Genomic DNA, 14,700 nt, shown 5'->3' with positions numbered 1-14,700 from the left:
TAGTAATAAGTGGTCAAAATGGGTACTTTAATTAAAGTGTAAGGTAACAAAATAACTGTTTGGCTGCTACCTTAAGGACTGCTATCAAGTTTATCTTTTTTATGAAAGATGTCTTCTTATGAAAGGTAACCATATAATGAATATATTTCACGTCTCTTAGGTGCATTCACTGAATAAATTCTTCTTATATAAAGATTTCAGCCTTGAGATTTTTAGCAGAATGCGTCATCAATATACAATGGAACCCTGTCTGTCAAAGTGACTAGTTCAGGATGTTACTAGTATCTGAGATGCTATTCTCTCCAGCACAGCAGTGAACACACAGATTAAAATGAAGGCTGGTTTTACACACTGTCAATGCTCAGGAGTTACGTGCTGTAGCACAGAGAACAGCCTTCACAAACTGATATGTGCCATGTCCCTTTTGTGACATGCTGATCCCACTCCAGCCTCATGCAGTGCTGCAGCAAGGGCTGCAGACCACTTTTTGAAGTACCTGAGGGGGAAGTTCTTCTTCATGCCAATTTATGGCTTTTAGGCTCCATTTATCTCATTTTCTTCTGTTTCTCTTTCTATAAAATTGACTGCAGCAGGACTAAAAAAATGACTTCTTTTAAAGACTTGTTTTTTCTTTGCTGTTTGCTTGCCTTAATGTCAGAGAAACACAGTGCTATTCTGTTTATGGGAGCTTTTCTTTTTGGAGTGTAGCTCTGGTATACTCAAGAACTCACAGCACTGCATTTCTTTCCTTGTAACATGTTGATTGGTTGTAATATCAGATGGGACTTATTTTTGCTGATAGCCCAGAATTTGCTGGCGTCAACTGGATTTGTGGTTGGCATGCAAAGTATTTAGTCAAATTGTTTTCTTCTCATGTCACTTCCATGTAAACAGGAAACCTAGAGTGCTGATTATGCAATCACACATTTTACTTCCCCATTTTTCTAAATGAGTAACATTCTGTGATAAAGTTGGAAATGTTGTTCTCTGTTTCTACAGCTGCAGCAAACAGGGAGCAAAGGAAACAATAGTTGCATATACACATGTGCATTCCAGCTGCTGCTGACTCCCACTCCATTATCCTTTTTGCCCTCCCATTTGAGCAGAAAAATTATCTTAATGACCGGAAAAGTTAGAATCAGATATGCTGCCAGTTTAATAATGTTTTTAAAAATCAGAATTAGGGTTTGAAAAAATTAATTGCAGCTTAATTTGTGGGGTGATTTAAAGTTGAAGCTTCTGCTTGAGTTGCATTATATGATTTTTATTTTTCCCTTGCAACCAGGGCGATTAACCCCAAGGAAATGCAGATAAAGATTTTCAGTTTCTTTTCTCTCCCAGCTTGGTTCCACACAACCTTTTTTTGCCTTTAAAACTGGCATATCTAGAGACAACAGTTTCCTTCCTGCTGTTCACCAAGCTCTGCCTCGCTCCCACGGTGTATTAGCAGGAGTTGGGAAGATAAAAGAGAGAAGAGCTGGTCCATGTCCTTGTGATGCAAAATTGGTCAGAACATAGAGCCACAAACAACATTTTCCGCCTTGGTTCTCCAGCTTTTGAGCAGCAGGGTCCATCACAGCTTCTGAACCATCAAGCAGTTCCCTGAAAGTTCCTCTGCTTCTTGTTATGGTTAAATGTTTATTTTGTTAATGTAACCCTGAGTGGCATTTCTAAGTGCTGGGTGATAAAAATGTATTTGTAAGGGCATTATTTAAATGGCCACATGTCAGAGCTTGCATGAGATCGGAATTTCCAAATGATGTTGAGATTGAATTAATGCATCAAAATCCAAATAGCATTTAATTAAACAAGGATACCTCAGCTCCTGGAGGTCCTCGGAAAAAGGTAAATGGAACAAAAAAGGTAACATTAATAATCCATGAATAAATCACTACTTAGGTTTTTTCTTTTCCTGCATTTGATGGAAGAGTCTTAGCTGACTTAACCCCCCCAAAAAAAAAGAAAAAAACACAACCCACAAAACCAAAAAACTACCACCCCCCCAAAAAAAAAACTTGAACGTAAATTCAGAAAGTAATTTCAGTTAGACTTTTTTTGTAAACACTTGGTTTAGAAATTGTTATTTTTATGCTCTGATTTATAAGCATATAAAAATTCAAGGAATACAGCTGAAGATGAAATGAATGGGTATGTCTGCATGTGAAAACTTCAATTTTCTTTCATCTGGGCCAGCACAGTGAAGTCTGCAAAGGTTTGAAATTCACATTTAGTCTTTAATGTTGCACTTGCTTCTCTGATCCACCTACATTCATAACCTGCCTTTCCCCCTGTCAAATATGAAATCTATAAGCTAGGAAACAAAAATGGTTATATGATAGATTCACAGAGGGTTTTTTTTCTGTCATATGTTTAAGTTTGTCAGAAGACTTGAGCAGAGAAAACGCTCTCAGGGGCCTGTTCAGATTGACTGGGGATTCCCTGCACATACACCTCCATTTCTTTTCCAAGAGAAGCTGTAAATCTAAGGCAATGACACACACCCTGGTCTCATCCCAGTGTGTGTTCAGCGTTCAGTCAATTGAATAGCTGGGAACCAGGACTCTGGGGACCAGAGGAATCATGCCAGTCTCTGAAAGTGGACAGTCTTTGCCTCCCTCAAATGTCTAAACAAAATCAAGCAGTGTTGGTCAGGCTGTGTGGCACAGTCATTTGCTTCAGCAGAGCTCGTCTGAACTCTCCAGCCTGTGAAGAACTGCCTGCAGGCTCTGGTAATAAATCTTTACTCCTCTTTTTTCTGCAAGGAGTTTTTCTCCTGGAAGTTATGCACCCACCATCTTAAGGAAGTGACTTCCTATCTATAGTACCATTTGCAAATAAATGTATCAGTAAAAGTATTTCACATCTAATTCAAATACTGCCAGGACAATCTGCAGAGAATCTTACCCACAATCTTAAGCAGGTAATAAAATAGGCAGCATAAGCCAATCCATGCTTTCTACCCTTAAATTATATTGGAAAAAGATATGCTTTGTGACAGACCATGTTCTAATGCAGAAGGTGTTTCCTTCCCTCTTTAGTGTTGTTTGGATAAAGATCTGAATAAAAAATAGCTAAAATACCAGGACAAAATGCTGCACATATGACTGGAGAGTTCTTTCCATACCTACAGCATCACTCATGTTCATGGCACAAGCTTTGATTGCTTACCTTGGTCCTGTTTCAGCCAACTATCTGGCTGAAATCACATTCTTATTTAAACTGCATGTTAAACTGAGGCCTTAGCTGTAACTTTACTTTGGAACCAAGTGTCTGGAACTTAAGGCAGAAAAAAGGCACTTCCTCCCATGCAGCTGCATAGCTGCTATTCTTGAAAGACAAACTTTAACTTCTATAATATAGACTCAGGGCTCCTTAGGATTTTTTCTGAGAAGACTATATTGCATGAAAACCAAAACTTTCATGTTAACATTTAGGAAACACATCATGTGGACTACTTCACCATTGCCACAGAATCATAGAATCATAGAATAGTTAGGGTTGGAAAGGACCTTAAAATCATCTAGTTCCAACCCCCTGCCATGGGCAGGGACATCTCACACTAAACCATGTTACCCAAGGCTCTGTTCAACCTGGCCTTGAACACGGCCAGGGATGGAGCATTCACAACTTCCCTGGGCAACCCATTCCAGTGCCTCACCATCCTCACAGTAAAGAACTTCTTCCTTATATCCAATCTAAACCTCCCCTGTTTAAGTTTTAACCTGTTACCCCTTGTCCTGTCACTACAGTCCCTAATGAAGAGTCCCTGCCCAGCATCCCCATAGGCCCCCTTCAGATACTGGAAGGCTGATATGAGGTCTCCATGCAGCCTTCTCTTCTCCAGGCTGAACAGCCCCAACTTCCTCAGGCTGTCTTCATATAGGAGGTGCTCCAGTCCCCTGATCATCCTCATGGCCCTTCTCTGGACTTGTTCCAACAGTTCCATGTCCTTTTTATTTTGAGGACACCAGAACTGCACACAATACTCCAGGTGAGGTCTCACAAGAGCAGAGTAGAGGGGCAGGATCACCTCCTATGGCCATAGACCATCAGTACTGAAGAAATGTGTTTAGAGTTTAGCTAACTTGGTCTTGTTTAGAAGAGAATCAAATTTGCTACCACAACAAATACTGAGATACCTGCTGCCTGCTTTTGCTCTCATGGAAGCATGGTAAGTGGAAGTTAACAAAGGCAAGGCTTGTCATTTGAATCTAAGTCAGGAAAAGATTGAAAATAAAAAAGACATGAAAATTTAGAAAATATTTTGCTTATTAGTAAATTTACTCAGCGCAGACTGAGAGAGAAGCACTGTAGCTACAGGCTATGGCTGTCGTCATCAGTCTGAAGGGACGATGACTGCTTTGTAGCACTTCGTGTTGGGCTGTGGTAAGCTTATCTGCATCTCATTTAAATCACCTTAGCTCTATCCTATGCCTTAGTGGTTCCTGCATCAACCTGTCCCTTTTCCAGCTTCACTCCTTCATTTTAGTTTTTAAAATCTTAGCAGATTCCACATAAAACATTTAGATTTATGGCCAGTATTTCTGATCCAAATAATTTTTGTGTGAGTCTTTCATGTTGGTGTTGGTCTATGTCTGATCAGGAACCCTGCATCTCTCTGCCATGAGCTTTACCAACCTATTTGGAGGGCTAAAAGCAGAAGAGCCTCCAGTCAGCTCGTGCTTGCCTGACAAGCATCTTACAGAGCCCAAACCAACTTTGAGGTAAATGAGAGTAAACGTATCTCTTCAGAGTAATTAGCTTTTCCAAACTAAGGGTTTGTAGGCACCATACTAAAGCCTCAGTACCCTATAAAGCAGTCTTTATTATCTCTGTTTTCTCTTATGGATCATTGAGTCCAGCTTCTAATGATTTGATGGTGGCAATTGGGATATTTGGGATTGTTGGATTTTTCACCCCACTAACTGGGACCTCTGAGGACTCGAACCTCCAAGTGAAAAGTGTCACTGTTTCCTATATTCTTTACTCAACTGAAATAGCTATATTTCAAGCTGTTGTGTTTTACACAGTTTCAGGTAAGGTATCGAAGACTGTTCTTTAGCAGTCCCTTTAGCTTACTTTATTAACTGGTATTTACTTGTTGTATTTTAATATTTTTAACAAGGAGATGCATAATCGTCAGTAATGATCCCTTTAATTCATGTAACATGCATAACCTCAGTACTGTTGGTCTGTTTGCAACTCCTTTGGCAAATTATTATTGTTTTTATTAAAATAGTCTTTTCTAAATCCTCGGCTAGAGTTTAGTATTTTAAGAATTGATTATTTATTTTTTTACATATCCTGAACTCTGTAAGCATAATAAAAATACATTTTCCACATGTTCTACTAGAACTATGCTAGTAAAAGTTCCTGAAATCAGAAACCTCAAACTGTGCGTCTTTGTTAATCTTCAGTAAGCCTTGAAAGAATCTCAGTTTGAAGACAATTAATGCAGTATTTTAAAATTATGAAAGCTTAAAATCAGTGGTTTTGTACAGGCACATTACAAAATTAGAAACATCCCAGCCTCTTGCGCAGTGCAGAATCCACCCTGAAGTTAAGGGGGAAAATAACAGAAAACTCCTTAGGGGATTTTTTTTTTTTTTTAAGGAGAACCGTTTTGGCCTACATATGTTTAAGACTTCATAAGCACCACAGGGATGTGGGGAATGCCAGGAGAATCTCTTCTACTACACAGAACTTCAATCTATCTTGTTCTCTGCTTCAGGGGAATAGTAGCGAAAATGTGTAAAGATTACTGTCATCAATCTGCTTCTGTACTTTGGTTTTCTCTCCAGATAAGAACTGGGAAACTCTTTAGCTTTACGAAGGACATCAGAAGGGGGAAATTAAGCCTCCACATGTTAATGCATTCCTCAGCTCAGGTCAAATTGACTTTGGTGTACCCATGGTGATTTGCATCCACAAAGATTCTGGCATTTGAATGTGCATTTGACTTTTAACAACTTCATGGTCTCTCCACCTGGAGACTGAAAGTGGAATAATGTAACAGCCACTGTCTTAGCTTTGTATCTTTCTAGATCAAAACAGGAAGGGCAATCATACTGGAAAGCAGTATCGTGAACTCAAACTTACGATAGAGGATTTATTTGTTTGTTCATTTTAAGAATTCTCTAAAATCTTTTTCTCAGCACACAAGAAGCAAAGGCCCTATTAAGTCATCAAGATACTCCCACTGGGATCCTGTTGCTTTCAAGTTTCCACCACAAACAAGTAAACAAAGTGATGTAACAGTCAACTAGTATTGAACAGCTGAAACAATTATCAGTGATTTTACTGTAAAATCTGAACAGCATCCACACTAGTAAAATAGAAATAAAAAGAAATGTGCAAAGAAGAGCCATCCCCATGTAGTGAGCATAAATTAATTTTCAATATGCAAATGATTAGCTGAACTTTTCACATAAATTTTACTTAGTTCCTTGTTCTGTAAGTCCTGTATTTCTGGTAGATATTTCTAATAGAAACAGCCACAATCTAGAAACTTGGAGAAGGAGTAAGAGAGGGTAGTACATGTGTATAAAGTATTCACTGGTCTTGAGCCCCTATACTTTGTACAGAATATTATCAGTGTATTACCTTTCTGTAAACGCCATCCATAAGTGTTGAAGTCCAAAATATGACATTAGGCTCCGTGGACTGTCAGCATTTGCTTATATTTAACTGGTTACTAGCGTTGTAATTACAGTGAATTCCAGACTATTCATGCTTATAACTTGCTTTCTGCATTTGGAATTAAATTCAACCAATTCATTCTAAAGAATTAGCTAATCTTGTGGTGGAAAGCGATGAAATCTATAGAATGTATTTCACAGACATTTCATGGCAGTTAGTGAGCTCATAAGTTTATCTTCAAGAGAACTGCCCCCAAATCAGCATCTGCCTCTTATTTCCTTTGTGTTTTGCTTTTTTCAGGTTTTTTTTTCTCTTTCACAGTCTAAATACAGTTTCAAAACAGTAATCTTGAGACACTTTTCCTATTGTTATTAATTCCATTTACTTCCACATAATCACTGTCTTTCGGTCTCATTATTTTGTTTTCCCATGGATGGTCTGCAAGTCCTCTGAAAGCAAAAGACTTTCACTGAAAAAGCAATATTGGCACATAATGGATCAATTAGGAAGGCATGTGGCGCAGCAGAGTGAACAGATCTTGACCGTTTTGTAATAGTGAAGAATATTCTGATAATTACAGGTTGATATTTCTTTGAAACATTTCTCCAGCTGGAATATTTTTACTTAAAATTGGTTATTTTGCAGATCCCTTTTTACACATCTGAATATCTATCTAGAATCTATTTGTGTACATAGATGTATATTAAGAAGCACAGCTAAGCCATAAATAACATACACCAACACATATGGGAAACACACCAAAGTCTTCTGCAAAAAGACAACAGCAGGGACCTGACACAGGACTGCTCTGCATACTGAGGGCACTGCTAAAATAAAATGCATTGCTGTATGCCAGGTATTTTCCTAAAAATATAATCTATAACTGAGGCTAACTCTTGATATTTTTTGGTACAGTATTTGTCAGATTAACAGTGTAGGAATTCCATTCTTGGCTAAATAATCGAAAAGCCCAAGGTGGGGAATCTGCCTGTTTATGAGCTCTTTATGAGAATTAACTTTTTATGAATATCATACTTTGTGTAGGCACTTTCAAGAGGCAAATTGGTTTTGCAGTGTGTTGCAAATTCTGTTGCCTGTTCCCCCCAGGCTTAGGTTCTTTGTCAAGGAGAAAGGTGGAAGGATCTCTATTGCAACAGCATCACTTTAGAGAATGCTGACTTCCAGCAAAATTGGCTTATCCAGGGAGAAACTGCCCATCAGGGATTGGAGCTGATCTCAAGATAGAGGAGTCTGTCAGCATTTGGGAAAGCAAAAGCTGTTTACTAAAATAGCAAGGCGGGGACGGACGGACAAGGACTTCTTCAATGGGATCAAATAAGGGGAATTTACTGAAGGAGTTGAACAAGGCAGAGGAAAGAGAAGGGGAAGGAAATGAAATGTCTTGTGAATGTAGTTCCCTGAGGACTCTCAAAGATGGAGTGAACCGAAGTATGCGGCACTGCGATAGTCAGTGTAGTTTCCTTATTGAAGCTTACCTGTTCTAAAAGACAAGTCTTATACTTGAATCATGGGAAAGATGTGGGTATTTCTGTGTGCACGGTGGTTTGTTTTTTTTTTCAAAAGGCAAGTGTAGATCCAGAATCCCTGAATTCTGAGGGTATGCTGTAACTACTGCAGTATCTCTTGTGTCAGCAACAATGTGTGATTTTGGGGACAACTGGATGTCAGGGCTCCAGGTCCACAAGCTGGTACAGAAACAATGCTCTGAAAAAGTCCCAGAGAGACAAAGTAAAGCAGCAGTGCTGCAGTATATTTGGTACAGGCCAGCTTAAAGCAGAGGAGTGTGACACCCAAGGCTTCTGCAATAAATTAATTAGACTAGAGCTTCTGTTTCTGTGGAAATAAGTTCAAGAATAAAATGTGAGTTACACAATTATTACAGATAGGCAGGCATTAAAGACATCTCTGGTGCCTTCTAGCATCTTGGCCAGGATGGCAGACTTTAAGTTATTTATGGGCAGCCAGAGCCTAATGCTTTTAGTTTTCTAGATAGCTCAGGAGGCCAGTCAGATTGGCAATACGAGCAGAATGTGTTACGAAGCCCCAACTCCTACTGCCACAAATGAATAAAAGAAGAGGTTTGGGAGAAGATTCACAGTGTTGGTGGACCTGGCTATTCTATTCATACCTGAGAATTTAATCTCACTCTCAGGGAGAAATCTTCTTTGGTTTACAGTGTGCTGTTACACTTTAATTTTTAAAGTCAAACTCATTTAAATGGATTTGCCCTTGATTCTTGATACGTACTACTGCCCATGCTGCATTCATTTTCTAATCATATGGAGGCCATAGACTGTACTCCACTGCAGAATTTATTATCCTATCCTTTAAACATATTGCTGTTACATGCTCAAAATCCAGCATGTCTATATGCTGTAGATATGTTTACCATTACCAAATTATGAGGCAGTTGAAAAATTGTATTTATCCACAACGCAATTGTTCTGCTTTCTCGGGGTTTTATTATACAGAAGGGATACCATCAAGGTCTATGAGTTAGACCACTACCTTTAAAATAGTAGTGCCCAAATGATGGTTCCCAGGCAGCATATTGCCTCCGAGATCCTTTGATACTGGTCACAGTTACAAGGAAATTAAAACATTAAAAATGGGGCCAACAGGGAGAGAAGTGTGTAATGCTTCTCTGTCATGTTTCCTGCTCAATACTGTTGCCCACTGGCCAAAGGAGGTGAGAGAGCCATTCTTAAACATGTGTGAAGAGAAACAGCTACCAGTTTCCTGTTTCAGCAGATCTAATAGTATGACTGTTAGTTTTTGACATATGCACTTCAAAATATTTCCAGAGAAAACTGATGCATGCATAGGAATATTTTCTGTTAGTTTTGCACATGGGTTTCCATGCATAAGGAGGGTCTGAGCATTTCTCCCCACCAAAACCTAATGCCTGTCTCCTATCTTTCTCTAGGTACCAGATACACACCGGCCTTCAGCACTCCATTATACGTCCAAGCCAGCCCAACTGCTTACCTCTGGATAACATCACACTACCTCAGAAGCTGAAGGAGGTTGGTTATTCAACGCACATGGTTGGCAAATGGCACTTGGGATTTTATCGCAGAGAATGCATGCCCACGCAGAGAGGATTTGACACTTTCTTCGGCTCCCTGTTAGGCAGCGGCGACTATTACACCCACTTCAAATGTGACAGCCCTGGGATATGTGGCTATGACCTGTATGAGAATGACAATGCAGCTTGGGATCACGACAATGGCATCTACTCCACACAGATGTACACACAGAAAGTACAACAAATCTTGGCTTCTCATAACCCCAGGAAACCTATATTCCTTTATATTGCTTACCAAGCTGTTCATTCACCTTTGCAGGCACCAGGCAAGTATTTTGAACATTATCGATCGATAAATAACATCAATAGGCGAAGATATGCTGCAATGCTGGCTTGTTTGGATGAAGCCATAAACAATGTGACCCTTGCTTTAAAGCAGCATGGCTACTATGAGAATAGCATTATCATATATTCTTCAGATAATGGTGGGCAGCCAATGGCTGGAGGAAGCAACTGGCCTCTCCGAGGAAGCAAAGGGACCTATTGGGAAGGAGGGATCCGCGCTGTTGGATTTGTCCATAGTCCCCTTCTGAAAAACAAAGGGTCTGTGTGTAAGGAGCTTGTGCACATCACAGACTGGTTCCCCACTTTGATCACTCTGGCAGAAGGGCAGATCGATGAAGACATCCAGCTGGATGGTTATGATATATGGGAAACCATTAGTGAAGGCAGACGTTCTCCACGGGTAGACATCCTGCACAACATTGACCCAATTTACACCAAAGCCAAAAATGGGTCCTGGGCAGCTGGCTATGGGATCTGGAACACTGCGATTCAGTCTGCCATCAGAGTAAATCATTGGAAACTACTGACAGGAAATCCAGGATACAGTGACTGGGTACCTCCACAGGCCTTCAGTAATGCAGGCCCCAATCGCTGGCACAACGAACGTGTTTCTTGGTCAGCTGGCAAAACAGTGTGGCTCTTCAACATCACTGCTGATCCCTATGAACGAATGGATCTCTCCACAAGGTATCCAGATGTAGTGAAGCAGCTGCTGCGGAGGCTTTCACAGTTCAATAAGACAGCAGTTCCCGTTCGATACCCACCGAAGGACCCTCGGAGTAACCCGAAGCTGAATGGAGGAGTCTGGGGTCCGTGGTTTGAAGAGGATGAGAAGAAAAAGAAAGCTGATAAAAGTAAAGGTGTGAATAAGCAAAAGAAGAACAAGAAAAAAACAAATCAGAAAAAAGGACAGTCATTACATTGCCGTTCACGTCTTGCTGGTGGATAGACTCTAAGCACGCTCTTTTGCCAAGTCCAAGTCAGCTTAGCCAAACTTCTTGAACTTCAGACAGAATATACTAGAAATGCTAGCTCTGGACTGTGGATGAAGGTTGTCATCTTTAATTTTGTTCTCTGATTTCACCAGCACAGGATATGTCAAAGCTTCGCCCTGAGTGTACGTAAGCATCTACATGACAAACTTTCCCCTCTACAGGATGAATGGTGCTTGCCCATCACTGCTAAATTCTAGATAACAACAGCAGTAATATCTCATTTCTGTAAACTAATTTTTGATGGACAAATGGTGGTTTCTTGCCTAAATTAGTTGGAATATTTGGAGAGTATGGAGATGTTAGTGGCAGATGTTCTCAAATTTACAAGATGATTCATAGAGGGAAAGGGAAAACAAAACTTGAGAAACTCCGTGGGTCAGAAAGTGTTAAGTCACCAAGCCATGACCTTCTCTGATACAACAGCAAAAACCTAAAGCCACCAGAGTAACTTCTTGGAGGTGCTGGGCAGGGGGCCATGGCCATGATGGGAGGAAAGCTGCTTTGAATTAGACTTTGTCTTACATAAATCAGAAATATTTTTTAAGTGTCCTAGATGTGCTAAGCTCCCCCCATTTGTAATAAAACAAGAAAGTTGTTATTCAACACATATGAAGAGCTAGCACATGCCAGATATAATTTATTATAGGCATAGAGAAAAACATATCACCAAAGTGAATGTAATATTTTAACACTTTAAGATAACTATACAGCAATATGTAAAAGACATTATTTATTTTACAGCACAGTACTTATTTCTCCTCCATTAAAACTTTAATTATGGGCTGATGCAAGGTACCCCTTGGGTGCTAGGGTTGTTCGTTTTTTTTTCCTTTGATTTTTAATTTTATTTCCACTCTGTTATTCAGAGATTTTATTTAACAGATCCATATCCTTAGAGTACTGTAAAAGAAAATACTGTATACACTGCTAGGATGAGAAAGGAGAATGATTCAGGTGCATCATTTCGTTATGTATTTGTCTCCAATTATTTTGAATGTAACAAAATTATTATTTAATTTAGTAGTCACATGAATATTGTTCACTTTCTGTACAGAAGCTAGGCCATCTTCATGTTTGGGGGGAAATTCTACTTTAAACCTTTTATTTATGTATCTATTAAAATGGTTTAATTTTTATGGCATTCATAAAAGTAACCTGGCTCTTTTTTTTTTGCATTAAATGCAGCAATTCTGTTCTTGTTTATTTTAAATACTCATATTTTAAAAAACTTATTTTTAAAACTCAGCTTTTTATTACTATTATTTTTGGTTCAGGGATGATATTTTAGACCATTTCATTTCTGAAACAGAATTTCTTCTTCCAATATGTACATCATGTGAGACATAGTTCAAACTTTGCCCTTTTCCAAGGTGTCTGCCTGGATGATTAATGGCTGTACTGACTGCATATTCTTGGTGATCTGTGATAATTGATACAATGAATACACACATATAAGTTTCAAGATAAATTATGTTAAGTAAAATTGATGATTCATTTGTTCAACAGCTATAATATTTTGGTAAAATTTAAAATAAGGCTGCTTAAGACCTCTCACTTGACTCAGAAGTCACGTTTATATAAATGGATTAGAGCTGGAAAATTAAACATCCATAAAATCAGTGCACACTAAAATACGAATCATGTTGAATGCTCCAACATTGCATGACCTTTTTTAAAAAGAAACTAACTGCAGACATATACTGCTAAACCCTAGTAATTTGCATATTTTTCAGCTCTGAAACAGAATAAAGCTGTTATTAACAAAAACTTACAAACAACACTTGTCACATTTTAGAATTATGTTTTGTAGTGAATATACTGGAGAGAACACAGAAATGGAATCCTGGAAGTTACCTATAAATTGTAATTATAAAAAGATGATGTGTATCTGCATAAGTGTTTAATATTCACTGTTATTTTTCATGCCGTATGGTCCTTAGGAGGAGTAATTAATTTTCTTAGAAATCTGTCTAGCTTTAAGATTCAGACTATTCAGTGAGTGATCGGGAACTCAAATGTTCTCTGATTTCTCAATTTTTTTTTTTTTTTTAATGTACCATTGATGTCCTTAAAGGAAATATTAATAACTGTACTCCAAAATGTGGTATATAAAATTCATGTCTTTGAGAAAATACATGTCGGTTTTGTCTTGGAGGAAAAGTGAGACTTTTTAAGTTAGTCTGGGTCAGATATCAAGGCATAGGTATATGTACAAATGGGACAAAGATAGAAATTATGAGTTCGTATGATGTACCTTTCTAGTTTAGGAAAGAATCTACATTTTCTTACTAAACATTAGGAGAGAAATGAAGGAAGTAAGAACTAGTTTTGAAACATTATACTGTCTAGTTTACAACTTAATACATAAATCATTGTATTTGTGTTTAAAATACATCTGTGTTTCACACTGAGCATTCATTTTCCATTTCAGTATTAGAAAGAAATAGTAAGCTTTCTGACTTTTCAGGTCTTTTTAAAAAACGCTAAAATCAGAAGTGTAAGCTGAACAGGACATGAAGAAGGACTAAGATATTTTAATTTATTTTGGCATAGTAGAAACAAGGTGCTGTGGTAAAGTGTTATCCTCATAAGAGTCAATGATCACCCTTTTCCATGAAAGTTTTATGGTTGCTTTGGCTTTTATTGGACAGAAGCAACCAGACAGTGTTATTCTGTGACATTTTATTCCGTAATAATTTGCATCTGTCCCCTCTCTGGAGAGATGGGAGTCCTTGAAAGCTATTGGTTCAGAGCAGAACAGTGGATCAGTTCCAGCATGCCTGTATATTAAATAAATGTGCCACGAGAGTGTTTGCAGAGTACACAGTGGGAGTTAAGTTTTGTAAGGCTGCAATGGCTCTTAGTTAGGCTGATTCCCTTGAAACTGACACTTGATCTGGTACAGGACAAAAGTTGGATTTAGAGGGAGTCAGAAAATAGTTAACATTTGGAAGCCTTTACAAATGTTTTGCTGAAAACAAAATCCTGATGATTTTGATGATCCTGATGTGAAAGAAACATGTTGCAATTTTCCTGTCTACTTTCAGGCAAAACTTCTTTTTTTCACTCCAACAACACAAAGGTCTCTAGATTTTGGTAATACCATGTTGTGAGGAGTTCACACACTCTCACAGAAGGATTTCACAGGTTAGTTATGTCTCAGAATTTGTTACATGCGTGGTCTCAGGGAAGGTAAGAGAGGTAAACACAGTGAACAGCTCAAAACCGGCTACCAGACATACTGAAACCACAGTCCTATACTATGAAGGAGAACCAACTGTCCTCCTAATCGCTGGGGAGACATAGCAAGGGAGTTACCACTTTACTTGGGCAGATGTATGTGTGCAAAGTCATGCTTGAATACCAATTGATATTTGGTGCAAGTCATTAACTGGTATCTCTATCCATGTTTTTTAAGACATCTAGAAAAAGAGTGGGTGAGGGGAGAAATAGCAAGGGGGGATTTACTTACTATTTTTAAGTGGTCTCAAGCCTTCTATTACTCTGCATGCTATATGGGTACTAGAAAAAGGAAGGTCTGATTGTAACTCTCTGATCTGGTCTTGGTGACATGCATGCCTTTGGGAGGACCAGCCTGAGGAGGTTTTATCTTCTTTTTCCATGTATCATAGATAGCTGTGGTCCTGGAGCATCATTTGTACGTCAAGGAAG

The 14,700-nt window shown here is 38.7% G+C and overlaps 1 protein-coding gene across 2 annotated transcripts in view; it reads left to right on the top strand.

Moving 5' to 3' along the window:
• ARSJ (arylsulfatase family member J) overlaps positions 1 to 12,511 on the top strand; it is a 43,840-nt gene extending 31,329 nt beyond the window's left edge. For both annotated transcript variants that reach the window (XM_062620883.1, XM_062620884.1), the window contains exon 2: positions 9,587 to 12,511. In XM_062620883.1, the coding sequence (XP_062476867.1) occupies positions 9,587 to 10,982 (1,396 nt within the window). In that variant the 3' untranslated portion in view covers positions 10,983 to 12,511. The remainder of the gene's footprint in view (positions 1 to 9,586) is intronic.
• The last annotated feature ends 2,189 nt before the right edge of the window (positions 12,512 to 14,700 follow it).

This window comes from Pezoporus occidentalis, unplaced genomic scaffold, assembly GCF_034315485.1.
Source record: "Pezoporus occidentalis ecotype Australia unplaced genomic scaffold, CSIRO_AGI_Poc_V1 ctg224, whole genome shotgun sequence".
Lineage (NCBI taxonomy): Eukaryota > Metazoa > Chordata > Aves > Psittaciformes > Psittacidae > Pezoporus > Pezoporus occidentalis.
Note: the sequence above shows the minus strand (reverse complement) of the source record. Positions and strands in the feature narration are given on the sequence as shown.